The sequence below is a fragment of the Hypanus sabinus genome, chromosome 10 (genome assembly GCF_030144855.1).
Source record: "Hypanus sabinus isolate sHypSab1 chromosome 10, sHypSab1.hap1, whole genome shotgun sequence".
Taxonomy (NCBI): domain Eukaryota; kingdom Metazoa; phylum Chordata; class Chondrichthyes; order Myliobatiformes; family Dasyatidae; genus Hypanus; species Hypanus sabinus.
In genome coordinates, this window is record NC_082715.1 from 30,114,306 (window position 1) to 30,140,478 (window position 26,173).

Here is a 26,173-nt window from a genome sequence, read left to right on the forward strand (position 1 = left end):
CACTGAAATACTGCTACATCAGACTTTGCTTTCTACCTATCAAATTTCAAGTTGAACTCAATCATACTGTGGTAACTGCTTCCTTAAGGTTCTTTTACCTAAGCTCCCTACTCACCTCCGGTTCTTTAAATAACACCCAATCCAGTAGAGCTGATCCCCTAGTAGGCTCAAGACAAACTGCTCTCAAAGGCCATCTTGTAAGCATTCAATAAACTCACTCTCTTGAGATCCATTACCAACCCAATTTTCCCAATTGATCCGCATGTTGAAATCTCCCATGACTATTACATTTCCATCCCTCCTCTGAGCCAATTTTCCACCCTCTCTTGAATCCCATGTCTTTTACATTTCTGACCATCCTGATCAAAAATCTTGCTAAAGCTCATTTAAACAGCATTCCTGCCTTCATCAACCCTCCTTGTCAACAGTATAGAAAAAAATCAACTACAGGTAGCCCTGGTTTTTCGAAAGTTTGCATTACGACAGCTCGCTGTTACGAAAGACCTGCATTAGTACCTGATTTTGCTAACCAAAGAGGATTTTCGCTTTTACAAAAAAAAAGACGCTCGCTTTATACGTAAGTTTACTCTGAGAAAGACTACCATGACCGTGAAGCCTTGTGCAGGCAGTTGTGTGTGCATGTGTGTATGTGCATTGGCATGTACATGCATATGTGTGTATGTGCATTGGCATGTACATGGGCATGCGTGTACATGCCTGTTTTTTTTCTCCAAATCGATTTTGGCTCGCTGACTTCCTGAGTTTGATAAGTGAAACTACACCATACATACAATATTTCTACTTTATATAGGCTGTATATTTATCATATAATCCTGCTTTTACTATACGTTCGTGTTATTTTATGTTTTATGTGTTACTTGGTATGATTTGGTAGGTTACTTTTTGGGTCTGGGAATGCTCAAAAATTTTTCCCATATAAATTAATGGTAATTGCTTCTTCGCTTTATGACATTTCGGCTTACAAATGGTTTCATAGGAAAGCTCTGCCTTCAGATAGTGGGGGAAACCTGTATGTTATTCAAATATGGCCTTCCCTTAAAAAGTCCATTTTGTGTGTCCCTAATTAAACTATATCTTAATGAAGTTTTATACTTGCTCTTAGAATTACTTCTAATACTTTGCCCAAGAGAATTTAATTTGTCTGAAATTATTCAATTCATGTCTGCTTCCCTTTTTACATACCCAATTTCCCTCGGGATCAATAAAGTATGTCTGTCTGTCTGTACAGTACGGTACAATGTTAGCAGCCCTTAATCCTCTGGGACCCATTCCAACAATCAGGGAAGATAGCAATTTCCTTCATTTTTTTTTGTTTTAAAAAATGCTTATATTTCATCCAAGTCTACTAACCTATCTAGTTTTAAAAATACTAAGCCTCTTAGCGTACCTCCTCCATTACTACGTTTCTTCCATTCAAAACTTAGTTCATGTCTAACAACGTTATGAGCTCCATCCCCTCTTCTGTGAAGAAATTTGCAAAATATTCACTTAGAATCTTTCCCAGACCCTCCACTGGTAGGTTAAGCTTTTGATCCCTAATAAACCCTGTTGGCTCCTTATTTATTCTCTTGCTTGTTTTATATATATAAACCAGTTTTGTACTTTCCTTGAGTACTTACAGTTGTCCACTAGCTGTCTCAATCAGGCTCCTCCTGTTCTTTTTGAGACAGTGTAGTGTAAAGCTGGATCATCTTCTCACACCATGTTTCACACCAACTCCCTTTCCCTACTTCAGAGTGAGTGACCATCCTACAATTTGCCTATAGACTATACAGAAAGAATAGGGCAGGGAAAGGCACGTGAAGAATGGGCATCAATGACATACACCAGGGAGATTTGTTAGCAATTTCATGGTGTTGGACTGGAATTGAAATGTAAACATCTTAGCAATTCTCATATATTTGATTCTTGGTTGCATGCTTTTCCTTTTAGTTAACTGAGATAGATAATAATAGAGAGATTGCAACATGGAACTGTGACACCATTTATGTGCCTTCATATTTACTATCACTTGGGGGTTTGCTATTCTTTGCTCATTCCTGTTTTGCACTGAGGTTGTTCAGGACCCTACTTGACCTACTGCTCTGCTGTCACTGTGGAAACTCTGATATTGAGATTACGGAAGGAATTCCAACAGGCTAAATGTGCAAATGAGCAAGAACAGAAAAATATAATTTGGAATCAGGAAAATTGAGTGAGTTGGAATTCAATTCATAGGCATCTAGCCCCAATCTTTCTTTGTGGTACAGGTTCAAGTTTTTTTTCTGTGCTGGATAGCAAGCTTTCAGGAGTTCTTGCCTTTCATTTGGAGGTCAGTGAAAACAGTAGTTTTCTCAGCCCTTTCCTTAGAATACCAATGGAATCCTTCTCAGTAAGCCAAAATAACCCGCATAAAACAGGTCTTAGGAAAAATACCAATCCTAACATCAGGTAGCTTATGCTCTCTGCAATGCTATCACAGGAAGCCAACAACAATCTTGCAGTTTACCTTGTTTTCAGAAGATTCCAGAGTGCAGGCTCCCTTATAACAACTCCTCAAGAAAGGGTTCCTGTTTCTTCGGGATAATAACAATATCAGAATTATGGTCTGATTGTCCTCATCAGATATTTTGGAAGTTATTTCTGTGCTACAGAATAGAGATTTCCCTCATAATATCATAACCACAAACTCTGGCACAGGGTCGGCTCAAAGGCAAGCTGCAGAATAGGTTCAGCAATCCCACTCATGAGTATGCACAATCCAGCTAATTAGTATTTCATTGTGGTAGTATTTAACTCCCTTCCTTTAGTTTCAGTTTTGTTAAGACTGACCAAAAGCAGGACAGCATCAAACATGCCTGCTTGCAATTGTTTTGGGGGCTCTAGGGAAGAAGACTACCATTTAGACTGAAGCTGTCCAGGAGCATTATTTATTTATTATTAAGCTACTACTTGAAAGCCACTGTATTGGCATTGGCTTTAGTTTGAAAGTTCTAGTTAATGGCCCTGTTAGCCTGTGCTTATTGCTTTTCCTTTATTTCTGCATAGTTCCTATTAAAATTCAGTGAACTTTTGGTCAGCTTCAGTGTCTTGCTCTCTCTGTCTCTCATCACTTGTGCCATAATCTCACACGTCTATCAGCAAATTTCAAACAAAAGAGAATGAACACAACTGAGAGAGAACAGCTGACTTTGGCGACATTCAGTGGGCAAATAGGAGAGAAGTTACAGTCAATTGAAGCAGCGTTGAGAGAAGTGACTCAAGCAGTGCGACAGGAATGCTCAGTCCAAACTGAAGTTCATGGAGGAGAAATTAAAGCCAGTAAAAGCTGGGTTGGTCAATGTTACTCGTGCAGCATGACAGCTAATTTCAGAGTGACAAGCCCTGTCCCAGCTAGAAGAACAGGTATCAGTCTCCCAGTGATGGTTCAGCAACTCACAGCAGACACCAGAATCAGGTGGCAGCGATTTCTACTCTCACAGCTGCAATTCAGCAGCCTTTATCAATTTCAGTCCTACTCACAGCATTTTCAAGATCCCCATCTTCAACAGCAATAGCAACCTCAGCCACTAATGCCCCGACTCCCATAACAGGGTCTGGACCAGAACAGAGTATTCCTCCACCAGGCAGATACTCTGGTGACCCTGACAGCTGTAAAAATTTTATTACCCAGTGTAAGCTGACTTTGCAAGCCTAGCCTGGTTAGTTTGGTGATGATACGTGTAGGTTGGCATTTATGGTGAATCTCTTAGATGGATCTCCACTCAGCCTGTTCAGCGCTCTATGGGAACAAGGTTCCCCCGCAACCAAATTGGTTTGGCAACTTGTTGTCAAGTTCAAGAGAGTTTCTGATCTTCCAGGATGAGGTCAGGAGCCAGAAATCCGGTTCCTGGACCTGTGCCAAGCTAGAGATAGCGTGAAGAACTATGCGGTAAAGTTTTGCATGTTTGTGGTGGAAGTGGAGTAGAATGAGAGATCTCTCATCACTGCCTTCCAGTGGGGACTGAGCACAGGGATCTAGCATAAGAGGACAGCCGAGATAATTTAATTAACCTAGCTATTTGAATTGACAACCAGGCATTGAGTGGAGCAAAAAAGAATGCCAAAGCTACCTACTCCTTAGATCACAGTTGTCTCTACTCTCTCCCACATCTCCCAGTACACAGTAGGTGGAGGAGCCTTTGCAGGTGGAGTACATGCACCAATCTCAGGAGGGACAAGATCAGTTAAGGAGAACAGGTTCCTGCCCCTGTTGTAATGATCCAGGACACTTCCGGACTTCATCTGTCAAGTGCCTAGTAGAAGAGGAAACATAGAAGCATAGAAAATAGGTGCAGGAGTAGGCCATTCGGCCCTTTGAGCCTGCACTGCCATTCAGTATGATCATGGCTGATCATCCAACTCAGAACTCTGTACCTGCTTTCTCTCCATACCCCCTGATCCCTTTAGCCACAAGGGCCATATCTAGCTTCCTCTTAAATATAGCCAATGAAACAGCTTCAACTGTTTCCTGTGGCAGAGAATTCCACAGATTCACCACTCTGTGTGTGAAGAAGTTTTTCCTAATCTCGGTCCTGAAAGGCTTTCCCTTTATCCTTAAACTGTGACCCCTCGTTCCAGACTTCCCCAACATCGGAAACAATCTTCCTGCATCTAGCCTGTCCAATCCCTTTAGAATTTTATACATTGCAATAAGATCCCCCCTCAATCTTCTAAATTCCAGTGAGTATAAGCCTAGTCGATCCAGTCTTTCTTCATATGAAAGTCCTGCTATCCCAGGAATCAATCTGGTGAACCTTCTTTGTACTCCCTCTATGGTAAGAATGTCTTTCCTCAAAAGATTAGGGGACCAAAACTGCACACAATATTCTAGGTGCGGTCTCACCAAGGAATTGTACAACTGCAGTAGAACCTCCCTGCTCCTGTACTCAAATCCTTTTGCTATGAATGCCAACATACCATTTGCCTTTTTCACCACCTGCTGTACTTGCATGCCCACCTTCAATGACTGGTGTACAATGACACCCAGGTCTCACTGCATCTCCCCTTTTCCTAATCGGCCACCGTTCAGATAATAATCTGTTTTCCTGTTCTTGCAACCAAAGTGGATAATGTCACATTTATCCACATTAAATTGCATCTGCCATGAATTTGCCCACTCACCTAACCTATCCAAGTCACCCTGCATCCTCTTAGCATCCTCCTCACTGCCGTTCAGCTTTGTGTCATCCGCAAACTTGGAGATGCTGCATTTAATTCCCTTGTCTAAATCATTAATATATATTGTAAACAACTGGGGTCCCAGCACTGAGCCTTGTGGTACCCCACTAGTCACTGCCTGCCATTCTGAAAAGGTCCCGTTTACTCCCACTCTTTGCTTCCTGTCTGCCAACCAATTCTCTATCCATACCCCCAATACCGTGTGCTTTAAGTTTGCACACTAATCTCCTGTGTGGGACCTTGTCAAAAGCCTTTTGAAAATCTAAATATACCACATCCATTGGCTCTCCCCTATCCACTCTACTAGTTACATCTTCAAAAAATTCTATAAGGTTCGTCAGACATGATTTTCCTTTCACAAATCCATGCTGACTTTGATGATTTCACCTCTTTCTAAATGTGCTGTTGTCATATCAACACAACAAGCTTGCTAACTAACCCTTCCTCATTGCTCAATACCCAATCTAGAATGTCCTGCTCTCTAGTTGGTTCCTCAACATGTTGATTCAGAAAAACATCCCACATACATTCCAAGAAATCCTCTTCCTCAGCACCCTTACCAATTTGGTTCACCCAATCTATACATAGATTGAAGTCACCCATTATAACTACTGTCCCTTAACGTACGCATTTCTAATTTCCTGTTTAATGCCATCCCCAACCTCACTACTACTGTTAGGTGGCCTATACACAACTCCCACCAGCGTTTTCTGCCCCTTAGTGTTATGCAGCTCTACCCATATCGATTCCACATCCTCCAGGCTAATGTCCTTCCTTTCTATTGCATTAGTCTCCTCTCTAACCAGCAATGCTACCCCACCTCCTTTTCTTTCCTGTCTATCCGTCTTGAATATTGAATTTCCCTGGATGTTGAGTTTGCATCCTTGGTCACCCTGGAGCCATGTCTCTGTGATCCCAACTATATCATATTCATTAATAACTATCTGCATGTTCAATTCATCCACCTTGTTACAAATGCTCCTCGCATTGACACACAAAGCCTTCAGGCTTGTTTTTACAACACTCTTAGCCCTTATACAATTATGTTGAAAAGTGGCCCTTTTTGCTTTTTGCCCTGTATTTGCTTGCCTGCCACTTTAACTTTTCACCTTACTACTTTTTGCTTCTACCCTCATTTTACACCCCTCTGTCTCTCTGCACTTGTTCCCATCCCCCTGCCACATTAGTTTAAAGCCTCCTGAACACCAGTAGCAAACACTCCCTCTAGGACATTGGTTCCAGTCCAGCCCAGGTGCAGACCGTCTTGTTTATACTGGTCCCACCTCCCCCAGGATTGGTTCCAATGCCCCAGAAATTTGAATCCCTCCCCCTTGCACCATTTTTCAAGCCAGGTATTCATCTGAAATATCCTCCTATTTCTACTCTGACTAGCACGTGTCACTGGTAGTAATCCAGAGATTATTACCTTTGTGGTACTACTTTTTAGTTTATCTCCTAACTCCCTAAATTCACCTTGTAGGACCTCATCCCATTTTTTACCTATATCGTTGGTACCTATGTGCACCACGACCACTGGCTATTCACCCTCCCATTCCAGAGTGTCCTGCAGCCGCTCAGAGACATCCTTGACCCTTGCACCAAGGAGGCAACATACCATCCTGGAGTCTCATTTGTGGCTGCAGAAACGCCTGTCTACTCCCCTTACAATCGAATCCCCTATCACTACAGCTCTCCCACTCCTTTTCCTTCCCTTCTGTGCCACAGAGCCACCCATGGTGCAATGAACTCGGCTGCTGCTGCCTTCCCCTGATGAGACATCTTCCCCAACAGTATACAAAACAGTCTATCTGTTTAGGAGGGAGATGACCCCAGGGGACTCCTGCACTACCTGCTTACTGCTACGCTGTCTAGTGGCCACCCCTTCCCTTTCTGCCTGTGTAGCCTTTACCTGCAGTGTGGCCAACTCACTGAACGTGCTGTTCATGACTTTCGCAGCATCATGGATGCTCCAGTATGAATCCAATCGCAGCTCCAGACGCTCAATGCGGTCTGCCGGAAGCTGCAGTTGGTCACACTTCCTTGGAAACCTATTAGGAGAGTTCTGATGGGTCAGTCTCCCTGCAAGCACCTTCCCCTAACTGTGAATGCTCCCAGCTTCTTTATCATGGGGTTCTTGTACTCATGAGTTTCAGGCATTTATTGACTGTGGGGCAGCTGGGAATCTCACAGATAACTCTCTGACTCAAAAATGGAGAGTTCTAACTCAGCAATTGAGAGAAAATATTGACATCAATGGCTGGCTTCTGGACACCAGCAAGATCCACCTTTCCACAGAACCGTTTTGAATTTGTGCTGGAAGGCAAACATGGGGAACAACTCTCCTTCTATCTGAACTGCTGCTGGTGCTTGGCCCTCTTTGGTTATCTCAACACAACCCATGGATTACTTGTTTCCTAAAGGCACTCCAAAAGTGGGAACTGGCATGTGTGTCTACCTGCATTGGTCCAGCTCATGCCCCTGTCCACGGATCCCCTCCTGTGTCAGCTACTAGTGTCGACCTGTCTGGCGTTCTGGCTGAATGTGCTGACCTTCTTGAGCTCTTCAGTAAAAATAAGACCACCTCCCTGCATCCATGACTGCACCATTAACCTTTAACCCAGTACTAGTCCTCGCTGGGACCAATTCTTTTCCCTCTTTCGTCTTGAAATGGTGGCCATGGAAGAGTACATCAAGATAGATACTTTATTGACCCTAAAGGAGATTACAGTGTCACAGTAGCTTTACAAGTGCAGAGATGTAAATATTAAAAGAGAAGTAGAAAGAATAAAAAATAAGTTACCACAGTCTAACAGGAGGGGGGGGGGGGGGGAGGTATCAATTCCCCAGCTGTAGGTTGATTCATTACAGAGCCTAATGGCCGAGGGTAAGAATGACCTCATATAACGCTCTTTGGAGCAGCACAGTTGTCTTAGTCTATTACTAACAGTGCTCCCCGTTCAGCCAAGGTGGCATGCAGAGGGTGAGAAGCATTGTCCAGAATTTCCAGGATTTTCCGTAGGGTCCTTTGTTCCACCACAGTCTCCTGTGTATCCAGTTTGACTCCTATAACAGAGCCAGCCTTTCTAATCAGTTTATTGAGCTTGTTGACATAATCTGTATAGATGCTATTGCCCCAGCATATCACCACATAGAAGATTGTACAGGTGACAACAGACTGGTAGAACAGGTGAAGGAGAGGCCTGCATATACCTAAGGACCTCAGTCTCCTCAGGAAGTAGAGGCAACTCTGGCCCTTCACAGCCTCTGTGTTGGTGTTCCAAACAAGTCTGTCATCCAGGTGCACCCCAAGGTACTTGTAGGTCCTCACCATCAATAGTAACAGGGAGCAGAGCAGGCTTAGTCATTATAAAGTCCATCACCATCTCCTTTGTCTTACTGATGTTCAGCTACAGATGATTCAGCTTGCACCATTTGACAAAATCCTCTACCAGGGCCCTGTATTCATCCTCACATCTTTCCTTTATACACCCAACTATTTCTGAGTCATCAGAGAGTTTCTGCAGATGACATGACACCATTGTATCTCAAATGAGTATACAGGATAAATCAAGGAGGCATCGGCCTCAGTGTTTACCCGTCTGTTAGCCTTGCCAGCCCGGGAGGGCATCGGGAGCTGTACCAAGGGAGGGGTGGGGTCCCTGTCACAACCATGTCCTCTGCCTAGGGATCTAAGTGCCCTTGCAGACCATCCTGCAGAATGAATTTGACAATCACACTGATGATTATGCACGTTCCGATCAATTAGCATTTCATTGTGGTGGTATTTAACACCCTTCCTCTTGTTTCAGTCTTGTCGAGAATTGACCAGAAGCCCAGCAATGTCAGTGCTCCTTTCTTACCATTGTCTTGATTGCTGGAAAGAAGAGTACCACTTAGACTGATGCTGTTAAGAAGTGGTGTTTATTTAGTGTTAAGCTATTACTCCCCCCCACTTTCTGCAGGGATCGCTCCCTACATGATCCCACCACCAAACACATCTTTCCCTCCCCCCCACTTTCTGCTTTCCACAGGAATCGTTCCCTACATGACACCCTTGTCCATTTGTCCCTCCCCACTGTTCTCCCTCCTGGCACTTATCCTTGCAAGCGGCACAAGTGCTTCACCTGCCCCTACACCTCCTCCCTTGCTACCATTCAGGGTCCCAAACAGTCTTTCCAGATGAGGCGACACCACCTGTGAGTCTGTTGGGGCCATATGCTGTGCTTGGTGCCCCTGGTGTGGCCTCCTGTATATCAGGAGAGACCCGATGTAGATTGGGAGACCGCTTCACCAAGCATCTACGCTCGGTCCGCCAGAACAAGCGGGATCTCCCAGTGGCCACACGTTTTAATTCCACTTCCCATTCCCATTCCAATATGTCCATCCATGGCCTCCTCCACTATCGATCATGATAAGGCCATACTTAGGTTGGAGAAACAACACCTTATATTCTGTTTGGGTAGCCTCCGACCTGAAGGCATGAAATCAATTTCTCAAACCTCCAGTAATGCCTCCCCCCTTCATCATTTCCCATTCTCTTCCCCCTCTCATGCTATCTCCTTGCCCGCCCAAAACCTCCCTCTGATCCTCCACCTCTTTTTTCTTTCTTCCATGGACTTCAGTCTCGTTCACCAATTAACTTCCCAGCTCTGCTTCATTCCTCCCCCTCCAAATTTCACCTGTCACCTTGTGTTTCTCTCTCCCCTCCCCCCACCTTTCAAATCTACTCCTCAGCTTTTTCTCTCCAGCCCTACCGAAGGGGTTCGGTCCAAAATGTTGACTGTGCTTTTTTTCGTAGATGCTGCCTGGCACTTCCTCTAGCACTTTGTGTGTATTGCTCAGATTTCCAGCATCTGCATATTTTCTCTTGTTTGTGATTAAGCTATTACTGCCAAGCTGCTGTACTAGCATTAGCTTTAGCCTGAAAGATCTAGTTAGTGGCCCTGTTGACCCAGCATTTATTGTCTTTCCATTACTTTTGCACAATTCCTATTAGAAGTCAGTGAAATGTTGATCGACTTCAGTGTCTCTGTCTTGTCACTTGGACCATAACTGTACATCCCTGTCACATAATGTGAAGAAGTAAGGACACTGGAATCCCCATCAATTGGCCTAAAAAACAATAGACAATAGGTGCAGGAGTAGGCCATTTGGCCCTTTGAGCCTGCACCACCATTCAATGTGATTATGGCTGATCATCCACAATCAGTACCCCGTTCCTGCCTTCTCCCCATATCCCTTGACTTCGCTATCTTTAAGTGCTCTATCTAACTCTTTCTTGAAAGCATCCAGAGAATTGGCCTCCACTGCCTTCTGAGGCAGAGCATTCCATAGATCCACAACTCTCTGGGTGAAAAAGTTTTTCCTCAACTCTGTTCTAAATGGCCTACCCCTTATTCTTAAACTGTGGCCTCTGGTTCTGGACTCACCCCAACATCGGGAACTTGTTTCCTGCCTCTAGCATGCCCAATCCCTTAATAACCTTAAATGTTTCAATCAGGTCCCCTATCATCCTTCTAAATTCCAGTGTATACAAGCCCAGTCTCTCCAATCTTTCAACATATGACAGTCCCGGCATCCTGGGACTTTACCTTGTGAACCTACGCTGCATTCCCTCAACAGCAAGAATGCCTTTCCTCAAATTTGGAGACCAAAGCTGAACACAATACTCCAGGTGTGGTCTCACCAGGGCCTTGTACAACTGCAGAAGGACCTTTTTGCTCCTATACTCAACTCCCCTTGTTATGAAGGCCAACATGCCATTAGCTTTCTTCACTGCCTGCTGTACCTGCATGCTTACTTTCAGTGACTGATGAACAAGGACGCTGATGAACCAAGCCTGAGAGCACCCAATGAAGAGTCCTGCTTACTGGAGAGCAGCAAGAGCTCAAACCTCTTTATTGAGATGATCATTTCTTTGATAGGAATGGATCTTTGCTGAGGAAGATTGAGAGGGCATCTTCAACCTATTCTTTATTATTTCCAGAAATATGTCTCAGCTCACTGTGACCTTCACATACAAACACAAGTTGTGGAGTAATCTTAACTAATTTGGAGGATGAGCTTCAGGGAGAACAGGATGGCAGTGATGTAGATTCAACACTCTGACATTCAATTCCAAATTAAGGAAATTCTTTCATTAAGGATCATTCCCTTATTTCCCCTACATGCTTGGATTAATCGACATTGGATTAACTCAGTGAGCACCAAATTAGTAAACCTTTCCACGAACGACTGGAAACTCTTTGACCATGTTGTAATGAGAGCTGACCACCAAAACAGCGCAAGTCACATGCTGACTCTTCCAGCCTGATATCGCCCCACTGTCTACACTTGCTTTTAAAGACGACCAACCTTGTTTTGCATTAACTAACAGTCAGTAGCTAATGCTTTGTGTATGACAGATGTTCAGAAGCCAACAGATTCCTGGCTTAAAAATAACCACTTGAAATTAGCAAAGGAGGATGGGAGGTGGAAGGACCTGTATGCTATGTATTGTAATCAAAAGAAAAGCACAGGGAGACTGGGATAAGCATGTCCAACGTCGTTTTTACTTTGGGTGAGGTGTGCATTTATGGCATGGCAGTGTGATAATGTATGCCATCCACATACTTTTACCTATAATCTGTAATTAATTATGTGAACAACAAAGAAGGGTCGCTGCAGAGATAAAGAGCTTTGACCAGCGGCCATTCCGCACATTGGAAGTTTTAAGACAGACATACTTTATTGATCCCGAGGGAAATTGGGTTTCGTTACAGCCGCACCAACCAAGAATAGTGAAGAAATATAGCAATGTAAAACCATAAATAATTAAATAATAATAAGTTAATCATACCAAGTGGAAATAAGTCCAGGACCAGCCTATTGGCTCAGGGTGTCTGGCACTCCGAGGGAGGAGTTGTAAAGTTTGATGGCCACAGGCAGGAATGATTTCTATGACACTCAGTGTTGGCATCTCGGTGGAATGAGTCTCTGGCTGAATGTACTCCTGTGCCTAACCAGTACGTTATGGAGTGGATGGGAGTCATTGTCCAAGATGGCATGCAACTTGGACAGCATCCTCTTTTCAGACCTCACCGTCAGAGAGTCCAGTTCCACCTCCACAACATCACTGGCCTTACGAATGAGTTTGTTGATTCTGTTGGTGTCTGCTACCCTCAGCCTGCTGCCCCAGCACACAACAGCAAACATGATAGCACTGGCCACCACAGCCTCGTAGAACATCCTCAGCATCATCTGGCAGATGTTAAAGGACCTCAGTCTCCTCAGGAAATAGAGACGGCTCTGGCCCTTCTTGTAGACAGCCTTAGTGTTCTTTGACCAGCCCAGTTTATTGTCAATTCGTATCCCCAGGTATTTGTAAGAGGAGGGGAATTAGGTCCACTGCCCAAGTACAAAAGGCAGCAGATGGTCACTACAGCGAAAAAGAGCTTTGACCAGCGACCAATTCACATTTGCCATTGCTTAGCAAGAGCAAATTAAAGGAAGGCAGAAGCAAACACAATGACCATCGCCTGAGTGGATAGAATCAGCATGGTGATCTTGAGGTTTTAGCTCTTTGTGGCTTCAGTCAGTGAAAGCAAAAGAGAAGAAAAGCTCAAGGTTAAGTTATCTTTTTCTTCTCTTTATATCTGCTCAGCCAAGAAAGTAGAGATGCCAGGCAGGATAGTGGAATGCTCCTCTTGCCGGACGTGGGAAGGCAGGGAGACCTCCAGTGTCAATGACAACTACAACTGTGAGAAGTGAATCCAGTCTGCATTAAGCAGTATGACCTGGAACTGGATGAACTCCGATCGTTCGGGAGGCTGAGGGAGTGATAGATAGGACAGATAGGACATACAGAGGTAGTTAGACACAGGAAGGACGCAGGAAACTGAGTGATAGTCAGGAAGGAGAAAGGGGTTAAGGAGCCCTCTGCAGAGTACCTCTGTGATCATCCCCCTCAACAACGGGTATATCACTTTGGATACAGTTGGAGGGGATGACCTAACAGATGAAAGTGACAGCAGTTGGGTCTCTGACATTGGGTCTGCCTCTGTGACTCAGAAGGAAAGTGGCGAGAAGGGGCATGCAGTGGTGATAGGGGATTCGTTAGATAGGGGAACAGACAGGAGGTTCTGTGGGTGAGAATGAAGTTCTGGACAGTATGTTCCCTCCCAGGTGCCAGAGTTCATGATATCTCAGGTCGAGTCCTCAGCATTTTTCAATGTGAAGGTTAACAGCCTGAAGTCGTGGTCCAATGACATGGGTAGGACGAGTGACAATGTTCGGCATAGGGAGTTCAGGGAGTTAGAAGCTAAATTTAGGGCAGGACCTCCAGGGTTCCAATTTCAGGATTACTACCCATGCCACATGCTAATGAGGCCAGAATTAGGAAGACTATGCAGTTTAATATGTGGCCAAGCAGTTGGTGTAGGAAGAAGGGCATAAGATTTCTGGATCATTGGGCTGTCTTCCAGGGAAGATGGGGCCTGTATAGTAGGTTTGGTTTGCACCTGAACCAAAGGGGGACTGGGTGGACTAATATACAAGCAGGAAGGTTTGTTAATGCTGCATGGTGGGATTTAAGCTAGAGTTGCAAAAGGGATGGGAACCAGAGTGCCAGAACAGTTAGTGGAGAGGTTGTGGAGGCAGATGTTGGTAAGGCCTCAAAGTTAGGAATCGAAAGATTGAGCATGGTGTGACAAGTGTCCTCAGCTGCATATGTAAGAAGTGTCATAGGGAAGGCAGATAATAGTGCTGAAGATGAGGTAGCTGGTTTGCAAACAGAGGCAACATGTAGTGAGGAGAGGCTGTTGATAGGGCAAAATTGCTATCAACAGGATGATTTGCAACATAAAAGGTGAACAAAATCAAAAAGGTTGAATACAGGACTGGAAGTATTATATTTGAATGCGTGCAGTATATAGAACAAGGTCGATGAACTTGCAGCACCGTTGCAGATTGGCAGGTATGATGTTGTAGGCATCACCAAATCATGGGTGAAAGAAGATCATGGATGGGAGGTTAATGCTCAAGGATACAGTTTGTATTGAAAGGACAGGCAGGAAGGCAGAGGCGTCGGCGTTGCTCTGTTAGTAAAAAATTAAATCAGTTCATTAGAAAGAGGTGACATAGAGTTGGAAGGTGTTGAATCATTGTTGATAGAAAGATGTTGCCTACAAATTACAGTGGGAGGTAGAAAATGCATGCCAAAAGAGCAATGTTATGATAGTCATGAGGCCTTCAATATGCAGGTAGATTGGGAAAATCAGGTGGGAAAATCACTGGTTACTTCAGGCCAAGAGATCATAACATGATTGAATTTACCCTGAAATTTGAAAATCAGATGCATCAGTATCACAGTGGAGTAAAGGCAATTACAGAGCCATGGGAGAGTATTTGGCCAGAATTAATTGGAAAAGAACACTGGCAGGGATGATGACAAAGCAGCAATAGCTGGAATTTGGCCTTGGGTCATCCACCTCTGCTTGAATTTTCTCAGCACACTCGTGTAATCGTTGGTGTGACCACAGTAAATGATGCTTGGTTTATAAAATGTACGCTTGTTGTGTTGTGCTCTGAATTTACAATCTTCTAATCTTTTTAACGCAGTCTAGAGATTTTAGAGATGTTCCTGGTCATCCTTACTGATAACAATGATGTCATCTAGGCGATACTGGGTCGCTGAGCGTCCTTGCAGCACCTGGTCTATAGCTTTCTGCCAGAGTGTGGGTGCAGATGCTACTCCAGAAATAAGTATTATAGTGATAAAGCCCTTTGTGAGTGTTTAAGGTGAGGAAACATTTCGGACTCTTCTTCTATCTCCTTCTGCAGGTAGGCCTCAGCTAAGTCCATGTTGCTGAAGTGTTTCCCTCCAAAAAGCTCTGTAAAGATATCCTTTATCCTGGGGAGAGGGTATTGATCTAGCGATTTGATGGTGTCCTTAAAATTGCCAATGGTCCCGACAGGCCTATTTTTCTCGGCTACTGGCACCACTGGCATTGCCCATTGGCTCCATTCAACCTTGGAAAGAATTCCTCCATCCTCCTCACTAGCTCACTGGCTACTTTATCACAGAAGGTGTAAGGAACCGAACGGGCTTTGTAAAACTTGAGTATGGCATTTTCACTTAATGTTGTTTTACTCTTGATATGCTTGAGTTTTCCAATGCTATCCTTGAACACTGCTGTGGCATCGTGCAGTACCTTTCTTAATTTGCTTTCAGTGGACTCTGTGCTGGGAATGTTTAATGGAAATGGTGGATGCAGTCAATCGCAACACCACAATGCTGGCCTTCCTGTTTTAAGCACATATGACTGTGGCTTGTTGGTTGTTGTATTTCACTGTTACAAATGTTATTCCCACTAGAATTATCTTTCCTCCAGGAGAACTTCTTAGCTGAATATCTGCAGGCTTCAGTTCAGTATCTTTGAAATTTTGTTCAAACTCATTTTATGGAACAACTGAAACAGTTGAGCCAGTGTCCAATTCCAGTTTAATTAATTTGCTGTTCACTTCTGTTGTAAGCCATATTGCTTGTCTGTGGTTAGATTTTGTGTTGTAAATCTCTGGGCTAATAAGTCCTGTGTCACTCTTTTCATTACCAGGTTTTGCATCAACAGCATGCAAATTTGTTCTTTTTTTGAAAACAAAACTTGACTTTTTGTCTTTTCCTCTATTGGTCCATTTATTTTTTCTACCTGACATGCCATTTGTATGTGTCCTACCTTGTTGCATTTTCTGCAAATTTTGCCATTAAACTTGGCTTGGTCTGGTGTATGTGAACCCCTACCACAACTGTAATACAATTTGTTCGGCCAAGCCAGTTTCTGTTTAGACATTGCAATTTCACTTTCATTTCTGACCGCAACTGAATCACATCTCGGCTGTTTCCATTGATACAGAAATTTCATTTGCTCTATTGAATGTGAGTTGTGCCTCAGTTAGGAACCATATTTGAATGCTTTCTTGTAAGATTTCACAAACTAAGTGATTTCTCTGTGCATCATTAAGCCCATTACTGAACTGACAATGCTCGGACAATTTCTTCAGTTCAGCCATATACTCTGAAGTAGACTCCCCTTTGAGCATTCTGCAATTACCAATGGTTTCAGTTCTAAATGTTCATGCATTACATTATTTTTGCAATATCAGCAAAACTCATTTCAGTTATAGGAGTTGACTCTGGGACTACAGGAATTGGTTCTGAAAGCTGTGGACACCTAGACATTTTGATACCCTGACCAATACGTGGTAAGCTGCTCAACCTGCTAATCTATCTCAAGCCACCAAATGAAGCTTTGAGTCAATCCTTTTATTTTGACCATGCCTGGAGGACTGGCATGTAGATTGTCCAACTCTTTAGCTCTCAGCTTGGATGGTACAACAACTCTCAATCTCCACATAAGGCAAGCTCCATCAAGGGCAAGTTCTTCCTGAGATAAGAATAGGGGTATTGGAATTTCTGCTGCACATTCCAGCCTTTTTGGGTTGCCACATAGACCTGAGACAGTGCGGGCTCTTTTCTGGTTTACCTCTGGATCATCTCTGCTGTAATAAGGAGAATTTTGATTTGCTGTAGGGAGAATACATCAAGAGGGGTGTCCTCTTTTGTGAATTTTTCAGGTTTTTCATTTTCCAAGGATAAATGGAACATCCCATCATCACTTCAATGATCAGTTATCCTCTTGAATTCAGTTGTATAATTGTGTCTTTCAAGAATCAGAGCCCGTCTCTGCATTTGTTAGTAAAACACCTCTCAGTGGATTGAAAATGGACACTAGTGGTTGATGATCAGTAATAAGGGTAAATTCTCTCCCATACAAGTACTGGTTGAAACATTTTACAGCCCAAACCAGACTCAAGGCCTCCCTGTCAATCTGTGTAATTTTTTTCTGCAGTGGTAAGGGAATGTGACGCAAAGGCTATGGGTCGTTCATTTCCATCACTCGACACGTGCATCACTGCACCTGTACCATAAAGTGAGGTGTTATTGTGAAACTTCACTGGATGATGTGGATCATGATGTGTGAATATAGTGTCAGATGTCACAACTTACTTTACCTTTTTGAAAGCCATTTCACACTGCTTTGTCTGTTGCCATTTCTTCCTGGTCTGTGGTAATGTGTTCACAGGGAGGAGCACAGTAGCCAGGTTTGGCAGGAACTTGTTATAGTAATTGACAAATCCTGAAAAGGACCACAGTTGTGGCATGTCCATTGACCTTGTGGCATCCATCGCTGCTTGAATTTTCTCAGCACACTTGTGTAATCTTTGTGGGTTAGTGGTGTGACCACAGTAGGTGATGTTCAGTTTCTTAATCATCATCTGACCTTTTTAATACTGCCTTGAGATCTTGTTGTCATCCTCACCGGTAACAGTGATGTCATCCAGGTAATGCTGAGTGCCTGGGAAGCCTTAGCTTTCTGCCAGAGTGTGGGTGCAGATAATATTCACACAATAAGCCTATTATAGTGATGAAGCCCTTTGTGTTTGTGGTGAGAAACACTTTGGATACTTCTTCTCTTTCTATCTGTAGGTAGGGCTTAGCTAAGTCCACTTCACTGAAGTATTTTCCTCAAGAAGAGTTTGCAAAGATATCCTCTATCTTGGGCAGATGGCATTGATCTACTTTCAGGTTGCTATAGGTTGCTAGTGACCTTAAAATCACCAAAGATCCTGACAGACCCATTCGTTTTGGCTGCTGGGACCACTGGTGTTACCCATGGGCTCTGCTCAACCTTGAAAACAATTCCTTTAGCCACCACTTTATCACTGGATGATATAAGAAACCGGATGGGTTTTGTAAAACTTGGGTGTGGCATTTTCATTTAACACTATTTTACCTTTCATAAACTTGAGTTTTCCCAATTCCATCCATGAACACTGCTGTGGCATCATCCAGTATCTTACTTAATCTGCTTTCCGTTGATTCTGTTGCAAGGGATATGGCATGCAAATAGTGGATGTATCTTCAATCACATGGTAGTTATCTCAGCCACTCATGACCCCCAGTGTTGGCCCTCCTTGATTTACCACATACAATCCCAACGTGGTTGGTTGGTTGCTGTATTTCCTGGTTATGAATGTTGTTACACAGGAGTTATCTTTCTCCAGGAGAAGTTGGATATCTGCAGCCTTCAGTTCAGTATCTTTGAAATGCCCTTACAACTCATTTTATGGACTGATGGAAACAGCCAAGCCAGTGTATAATTCTATTTTAATTAATTTGCCATTCACTTCTGGTGCAAGCCATATTGCTTGTCTATTCTTAGGTTTCAGATTGTAAATCTCAAGGCTACCCACTCCTGTGTCACTCTCATCATTGTCAGGTTTTTCATCACCATCATGCAGATTAGTGCTCGTTTTGAGACTGAAAATTGTCTTTATCTCTTTCCTCTTCTCTGTGCAATCCATTTATTTTGTTTGCCAACGTGCTCTTTGTATTGTCTGACTTTGCTTGCATTTTCTGCAAGTTTCACCTTTAAATCTGCACTGGTCTGCTGTATGTGTGCCCCCTGCCACAACGTACCACAGTTTATTTGGCCAGGCAGGTTCCTGTTTAGATATTGTAATTTTGTTTACACTCAATTTTATTCCAATCTCTCTGTTTGTTGTTTCCATTGAGACAGTAATTTCAACTGCTCTTTTAAATATGAATTGGGCTTCAGTTAGGAATTGTTTTTGAATGCTTTCTTGTAAGATTCCATAACTAAATGATCTTTCAGTGTATTATTAAGCCCATCCCTGAACTGACAATGCTCACAGAATCTCTTCAGCTCAGCCATTTACGCTGAAATAGACTCCCCATCCTTCTGATTCCATTTACAAAACCTAAAGCATTTTGCAATCAACAATGGTTTTGGTTCTCAATGTTCCTGCATTTCTTTCATGATATCAGCAAAGTACATTTTGGCTGGTTTGGTTGGAGCAATCTAACTTCTCAGCAAACTTTATGCTCCTCCACCCAATGCACTCAGCAAAAGTGGCACTTGCTTTTTATTGGCTGTTTCATTTGCTTTAAAATACTGCTTAACTCACTCAGTAAACAAAATTGAGTTATCTCTTGTGCAATCAAACATGTCTATCTTTCCTTTGTAGCCAGCCATTTTGCTTTATTATTATTATTATTATTATTATCATCATCATCATCATCATCACCAGGTACACTGCTTATGAACCCATGAATTTCATGAATTTCATCTGTCTTCTGATTTTTTTTTTAAATTTGACTATCTCCTTTTCCAAAGAGATATGTGTTGTGCTTTTTAAAAACTCAACCATCTCTCTCCTCTTGTGAAGAGAGAAAACATGCTACACTTCAACAAGTTGGTAGTCGTTTTGGGTTAATTTTAAAACTTACCCGTCACCACGATTATGTTTTGGGATAAGGATCCTTACCTTGCATATGTTTTTTCACATCAGCTAGGGCCGTTAATGAGAAAAGGAGAGCCCTTTTAATGGGAGTGCAGCCTCAAGGAAGATAGTGGAGACTAGCACTGAGAATGCTGAAAACAATTGTTTATGTGTCTGGAGCTGCTGTGCCTTCCAAAATGTCTCCCTTGTTCTGTAGTCCATCCCCTGCGATTTGCTGATCTTATGGACATGGCCCTTCCTCACACTGCAAAGAAGGATGGGGAGGGGGAGAAAGAGGTGTATGACTACAAGGACCAACATCTCTATTACTGTAATTCCTAAATTTCACCTACAGCTGATCTGCTGAGATAGGTTGTTCAGCGCTGACCAACAGTGCAGTTCAGTGTCCTTTAATGTTTTATTGTATTATGAATACTGTACAAAGATTAGTAATCTGTTCTCTTTAACTTGCCCCTTTTAACCTTAAACATTATGCACATGCACAATTCTCTTTAAATTTTTTTTGATTCATACTTTGCACCTGAGTAATCACTCAGAAAAATCTATTCCTATCTGATCAGGTGATCAAATTTTACACAGTTCCCTTTTAATTTGCCAGGATTTGGCCCCAAAATGAACCCATTTGTACATGAAACACAGGAACTGGTGAGTTTCCTTGGAACATGAAAAGAGGGCATGTCAGCCTTTGGGTCTAGGCCAAGTCACAGAGCAATCCTACTCCTCCACTAATTTCCCCTGTAACCAGTTTATTCCCCACATTCCCATTAACTCCAGTTTGATGCCACTCACCTATATGTTAGGGCTGTTAGCTTTTCTATCCACTTGTCTTTGGGACAGGAGGATGAAGCTGAAGCACCAAGAGAGAGTGGTGAGAAGATGTAAAGTACATATAGACGGGCCCAGACGTCAGGACTGAACCCAAGCTGTTAGCACTGGGACTGCGCCTCCAGCTGCTCATTACGGTCCAATTTTCATCTCAACACCATTTCCCCATTCTTTCTCCCTATACCCCCCAAGACCTCTTTATTTTAAATGTCTACCAGGTTTTCCTTCAATGAGCCCACTTCTGGGGTAGAGAATTCCAAAGCTGCATGACCCTGCTTGTCTCCCTCTTAAATGGGTAACACCCTCCCCTTCATTCTGAATGTATCCCTAATTTTAATCCTGTCTCTTTTATTGCATCTATAATTTGGTTGATTAAGTGAATTAGCCCATTGTTATCTCAAGAAAATAATTCTATTTGATAACTGACCAAAAAAATTAATTCCTACTCTAATTTTCTACTCTAATTAGGGTATATATGTGATGGCTTGGAGCTATAAGAGGATTTCAGCATTACTCCTTACTGAGTTGTCACACGTGTTGGACTTCTTGATCATTAATTAACCTTCTTAATTTATTCATACATCAGCTGAAATTTCATAATCTGTCAATTATATTAAATGATCATTAAGAATGCAATCAGGTACATATCCCTCCTCTGGCTACTCAAATGTTGTTTTTGTTCCACCCACTGTGCACAAAAGATTAGTGGAATACATTGCACTGCAAGGCCCTTTAATGCCGGTTTATTTTGAATTAAACACATACTACAGACTCTGCTATCAAATGGAGCAAATATACTGAAATGTTCTTATTGTCTTCCTGTTATCTATCACCTTTACTTGTAAGTAAGAGTCAAGTCTGACAGCGAGTATGCATGATATGCCTGTTATGGTTGAATGGTTGCCAGTATGTGTGTGGACATGAAATATAGATGTGATACTTGCATCGTTGCTGAGTGTGTAAATGATGGAAATTATGCTGTTTGAAGGATTGAAAAGAATTGAAGAAAGGTTAAGAATAATGGTCCGGATGGCGTTGTAAATCAAATGTGCGTTCCTTGAAAGTTGGTGTCAAAACACTAATCTTCTTGCATTGAAGCAGCTTTTTTGGAGTACCAGTTTATCTCTGCTACTGTTGCCAGGACCTGCACCTTTAATTGAAGACCCTCACTCTCTCCCACAAACACTGCGTATTTTGACCCAGAACATCAACAGTTCCTTTCCTCCCACAGATGCTGTTGACCCACTGAGTTCTTCCAGATGTTTGTTGCTCCAGATTCCAGCATTCACAGTCTCTTGTGTCAACACTAGCAGACAATGGACACCCTTCTTTCTTTCCATCTCTCTCACTAAGTTACAGTGAGTATCATGCATGCTCACTGTCAAATTTGTCTCTTGCAAATGAAGGTAGTGTATAATAGGAAATTACAGGAAAAGAATTAGAACATTAGTATGTGTGCTTAGAAGTGTCTGAAATTTTCGTGCTTATCAGCTTGCATATTCTGTAATTCCATATGATAATACAGTTTGCTAGTGTCTTTAACCCTGGATTGGAGAGCATGCTTTATGAGAATAGGTTGAGTGAACTTGGCCTTTTCTACTTGAAGTGATAGATGAGAGGTGACCTGATACCTGATGGAGGTGTATAAGATGATGAGGGGCATTGATCGTGTGGATAGCCAGAGGCTTTTTCCCAGGGCTGAAATGGCTAACACTTGGGGGGCATAGTTTCAAGGTGCTTGGACGTAGGTACTAGGGGGATGTCAGAGGTAAGTTATTCACACACAGAGTGGTGGGTGCGTGGAATGCACTGGCAGTGACAATGGTAGCGACAGATATAATAGGGTCTTATAAGCGACTCTTAGATAGGACATGGAGCTTAGAAAAATAGAGGGCTATGCGGTAGGGAAATTCTAGGCAGCTTCTAGAGTAGGCTACATGGTCAGCACAACAATTCTATGTTTCTATGTAATGCATTCTCTTAAATACACATTTAACTGAGGTAACTAAAATCGTTTATATTATTTAAAACAAGGAAGAGCAAACCATTTATCTTTGCTTGCTTTATTGAATTTTGGTGACCCTGTTCAAATGGTGGCTCTGTGGTCTGTGTCTATGTTCCCTCTGAGTTGTGGTGCTAACACAGAGCATAGAACATTGCAGCACAGTACAGGTCCTTTGGCCCACAATGTTGTGCCAGCCTTTAACCTAATCTAACACCAATCCAACCCTTCCAGCCGAAAGAATAATACAGCACAGTACAGGGTCTTTACCCACAACGTCATGTTGAAGATACTCTGATATTTCCAGTTGCCTCATTGTTCTAGAAACCTGTTCTTCAAAGTTGTGATATTTTCAGTTGCATTCTAAGCTTTGCAGTTGACATTTCAAATGCTAGTCCATGGTCCCCACTGAGGGTAATGATGATGCAAATAATGCATAGTAGATTAGGTTATTACCTTGAATCAAAATATTGCAGTTTAAATCCACACCTTTGGAATTGAGGAAATATAGTGGTTTATCTGATATTCAGATGAGACTCAAACTTATCTGCACAGTTGGTAATGAACGCAGAGGAAAACCAAAATGAAGAATAGATTAGTTAGCTTTTGATGTGGAGATAAATAAAGGAGGCTGGGACTCACAGACTCATCCGGCTGGTTTAAGGCTGCAGCTCATGAGGAGAAGTATCAATTTGGATTGCTGTGGCCCAACAACCCTTTTCTCATGTGTACGCATTTACTTGGCATTTCTATGTAATTTTAAGAAGAATTTTCTGACATTCCATCCAAAAACAACAGCATTGTATACTGTTTATTATTACTTTTCTTTTTAGATATTGTTATTTCCCTTTGCTCCACCACTGCCTGTAAGGAGTTTGTACATTCCTCTTGTGTTTGCATGGGTTTCCTCCGGGTGCTCTGGTTTCCTCCCACAGTCCAAGACGTACTGGTTGGTAGGTGAATTGGTCATTGGAAATTGTTCTCTGTGTAGTCCTGGATTAAATCAGGGGATTGCTTGGCAGCATGGCTCGAAGCCTGGAAGGGACTACTCTACACTGTATCGCAATAAAATAAAATTAACAACACCTGTTTTGTGTTGAATGCTGATACTGAAATAGAATTCAGCTGTGGGCCAGGTTACAACAATCAATTGACGTCACTACTCTCCTACATTCGACTGCACACTTTATGCCCAAAACTGTACCTGAAGAATAGCATAGAGTAGGAAATTTTGGGGTATGAATTAAAGGAAATCAGGTAAGTGGCTTCAAAATTATGTCCCAGTTTGTTCAAGTTTATTCATAGGATAGTTTAGAAAATGTCTTTCATTAAACAGTAAGTTCTGAATATATGAAAGTGATGTTCTTGTTACTAAGCATAATTTTTTATTCTTTTTCAAAGGACTTGTATCAATTTTTGGAAATGGTTATGTGATTTATATGACAATCAAACAGAAGAATAAGCTAAAACCTGCTGAACTGATGACAGTAAATCTAGCGATTTTTGATTTTGGCATGGCAGGTAAACTATTTTCTTTGAATTATAGCCTTTATAGGATTGAAATAAATTGCAGACTGAGGAAAAGAAAGTATTTTTGAATTGGCATTTTAAATATCTAAACACAGACTATATTTCCACACAATGCACAATGATTATTAGGCGTGGAAAGGCCATACTAAGGTACTGTTGTTCCACCCTGTATAGCAAATGGCTCATTCCCTGCTGAAGCCCCTGGATACTTGAACAACTAAAGTTCCCCAAGAGTGAAACCCTTTGGCAGGACTGGGGAAAATGTTTCTCTCTTCCCTCCCCCCACCTTTCAAATCTACTCCCCAGCATTTTTCCTCCAGTCTTGCCGAAGGATTTCGGCCCGAAACTTCAACTACTGATTTCCATAGATGCTGCCTGGCCTGTTGATTGAAGTCAGCATGGTTTCCTTAAGGGAAAAACTAGCCTGACAAGCCTGTTGGAATTCTTTGAGGAGATTCCAGGTATGATAGATAAAGTGGATGCAGTGGATACATGTGGATTTTCAGAAGGCCTTTGATACGGTGCCACATATGAAGCTGCTTACCAAGTTAAGATATTACAGGAACGTTAATGGCATGGTTAGAACATTGACTGATTGGTAAGAAGCAGCAAGTAGAAGTAAAAGCACCCTTTTCTGGTTGGCTGCCGGTGATAGTGGCTTTCTGTAGGGGTTGCTGTTGGGACCACTTCTTTTTATGCTGTATATCAATGATTTAGATAATAGAATATATGGCTTTATTGCCAAGTTTGCAGATGATACGAAGATTGGTCAAGGGGTAGGTTGTGTTGAGGAAACAGGTGAGCTGCAGAAGGATTTAGACAGATTAGGAGATTGGGCAAGAAAGTGGCAAATTAAAAACAATGTTGGAAAATGCATAGTCATGCACTTTGGTAGAAGAAATAAATGTGCAGACTATTTTCTAAATGGGAAGAAAATCCAAAACTCTGAGATGCAAAGGGAATGGGGAGTCCTTGTGCAGAACAACCTAAAGGTTAACTGGCAGGTAGAGTCGGTCTTGAGGAAGTCAAATGCACTGCTAACATTTATTTCAAGAGGTCTGGAATCCAGGAGCAGGAATGTGAAGCTGAGACTTTATAAGGCACTGGTGAGGCCTCACCTTGAGTATTGTGAACAGTTTTGGGCTCCTCATCTAAGAAAAGATGTGCTGGCATTGGAGAGACTTCAGAGGTGGGAATGAAAGAGTTATCATAAGAGGAATGTTTGATAGTTCTGAGTCTGTATACACTGGAATTTAAAAAGATGAGGGAGGAATCATCTGAATATTGAAAAGCCTAGATATGGTAGATGTGGAAAGTATGTTTACCATGGTGGGGAGTCAAGGACAAGAGGGCACAGCCACAGGGTAGAGGGGTGTCCATTTAAAACAGAGATGCAGAGACATTTCTTTAGTCAGAGCGTGGTGAATTTGTGGAATTTGTTGCCACGTGCAGCTGTGGAAGTTATGTGATTGGGTGTATTTAAGGCAGAGTTTGCTAGGTTCTTGATTGGACACAGCATCAAAGATTATGGGGAGAAGGCTGGGGAGTGGGGCTGAGGAGGGGTTAAAAAAAAGGATCCGCCATGATTGAATGTCGGAGCAGACTCGATGTGCCAAATGGCCTAATTCTGCTCCTAGGTCTTATCACACAACACCCACACCAGAATAGCTGATCCCCTAAAGAGCCATCTTGTAGGCATTCTAGAAATGTCTCCTTTTGGCATCTAACAGCAACCTAATATTTGGAATCCACCTACATAATAAAATTCCCCATAACTATTGTGACTTTGCCCTTTTGGCATGTATTTTCTATTTCCCATTGTAATTTGTTGACTACATCCTTGCTATTGTTTGGGGGTCTGTCTACAACTCCCATTAGTGTCTTTTTGCCCTTGCAGTTCCTAAGTTCTATCCACAATGATTCAATACCTTCTGACCATGTGTCACCTCTTTTGAATTATTTGATTTCATTTTTTACCAACTGAACAATGCCACCCCTTCTGTCTTCCTACCTGTCATTTTAATACAGTCTGTATCCTTAGACATTAAGCTCTCAGCTATAATCTTCTTTCAGCCATGATTCAATGATGCCTGAAACATCATACCTGCCAATCTGCAACCGTGCTACAAGATCATCTTCCTTGTTCTGCATTCTGCACACATTCAAATGCAACACCTTCAGTCCTGCATTCACACTTCTCAATTTTCTCTGCCTTTTACATTGCAACTCATCCTG

General features: G+C 42.4%; 1 protein-coding gene across 1 annotated transcript in view; it reads left to right on the forward strand.

Moving 5' to 3' along the window:
* The window catches only part of opn5 (opsin 5), an 81,282-nt gene that overhangs the window by 16,870 nt on the left and 38,239 nt on the right, over positions 1 to 26,173 (forward strand). The window contains exon 3 of the mRNA XM_059981242.1: positions 23,810 to 23,929. Within this exon, the coding sequence (XP_059837225.1) occupies positions 23,810 to 23,929 (120 nt within the window). The remainder of the gene's footprint in view (positions 1 to 23,809; positions 23,930 to 26,173) is intronic.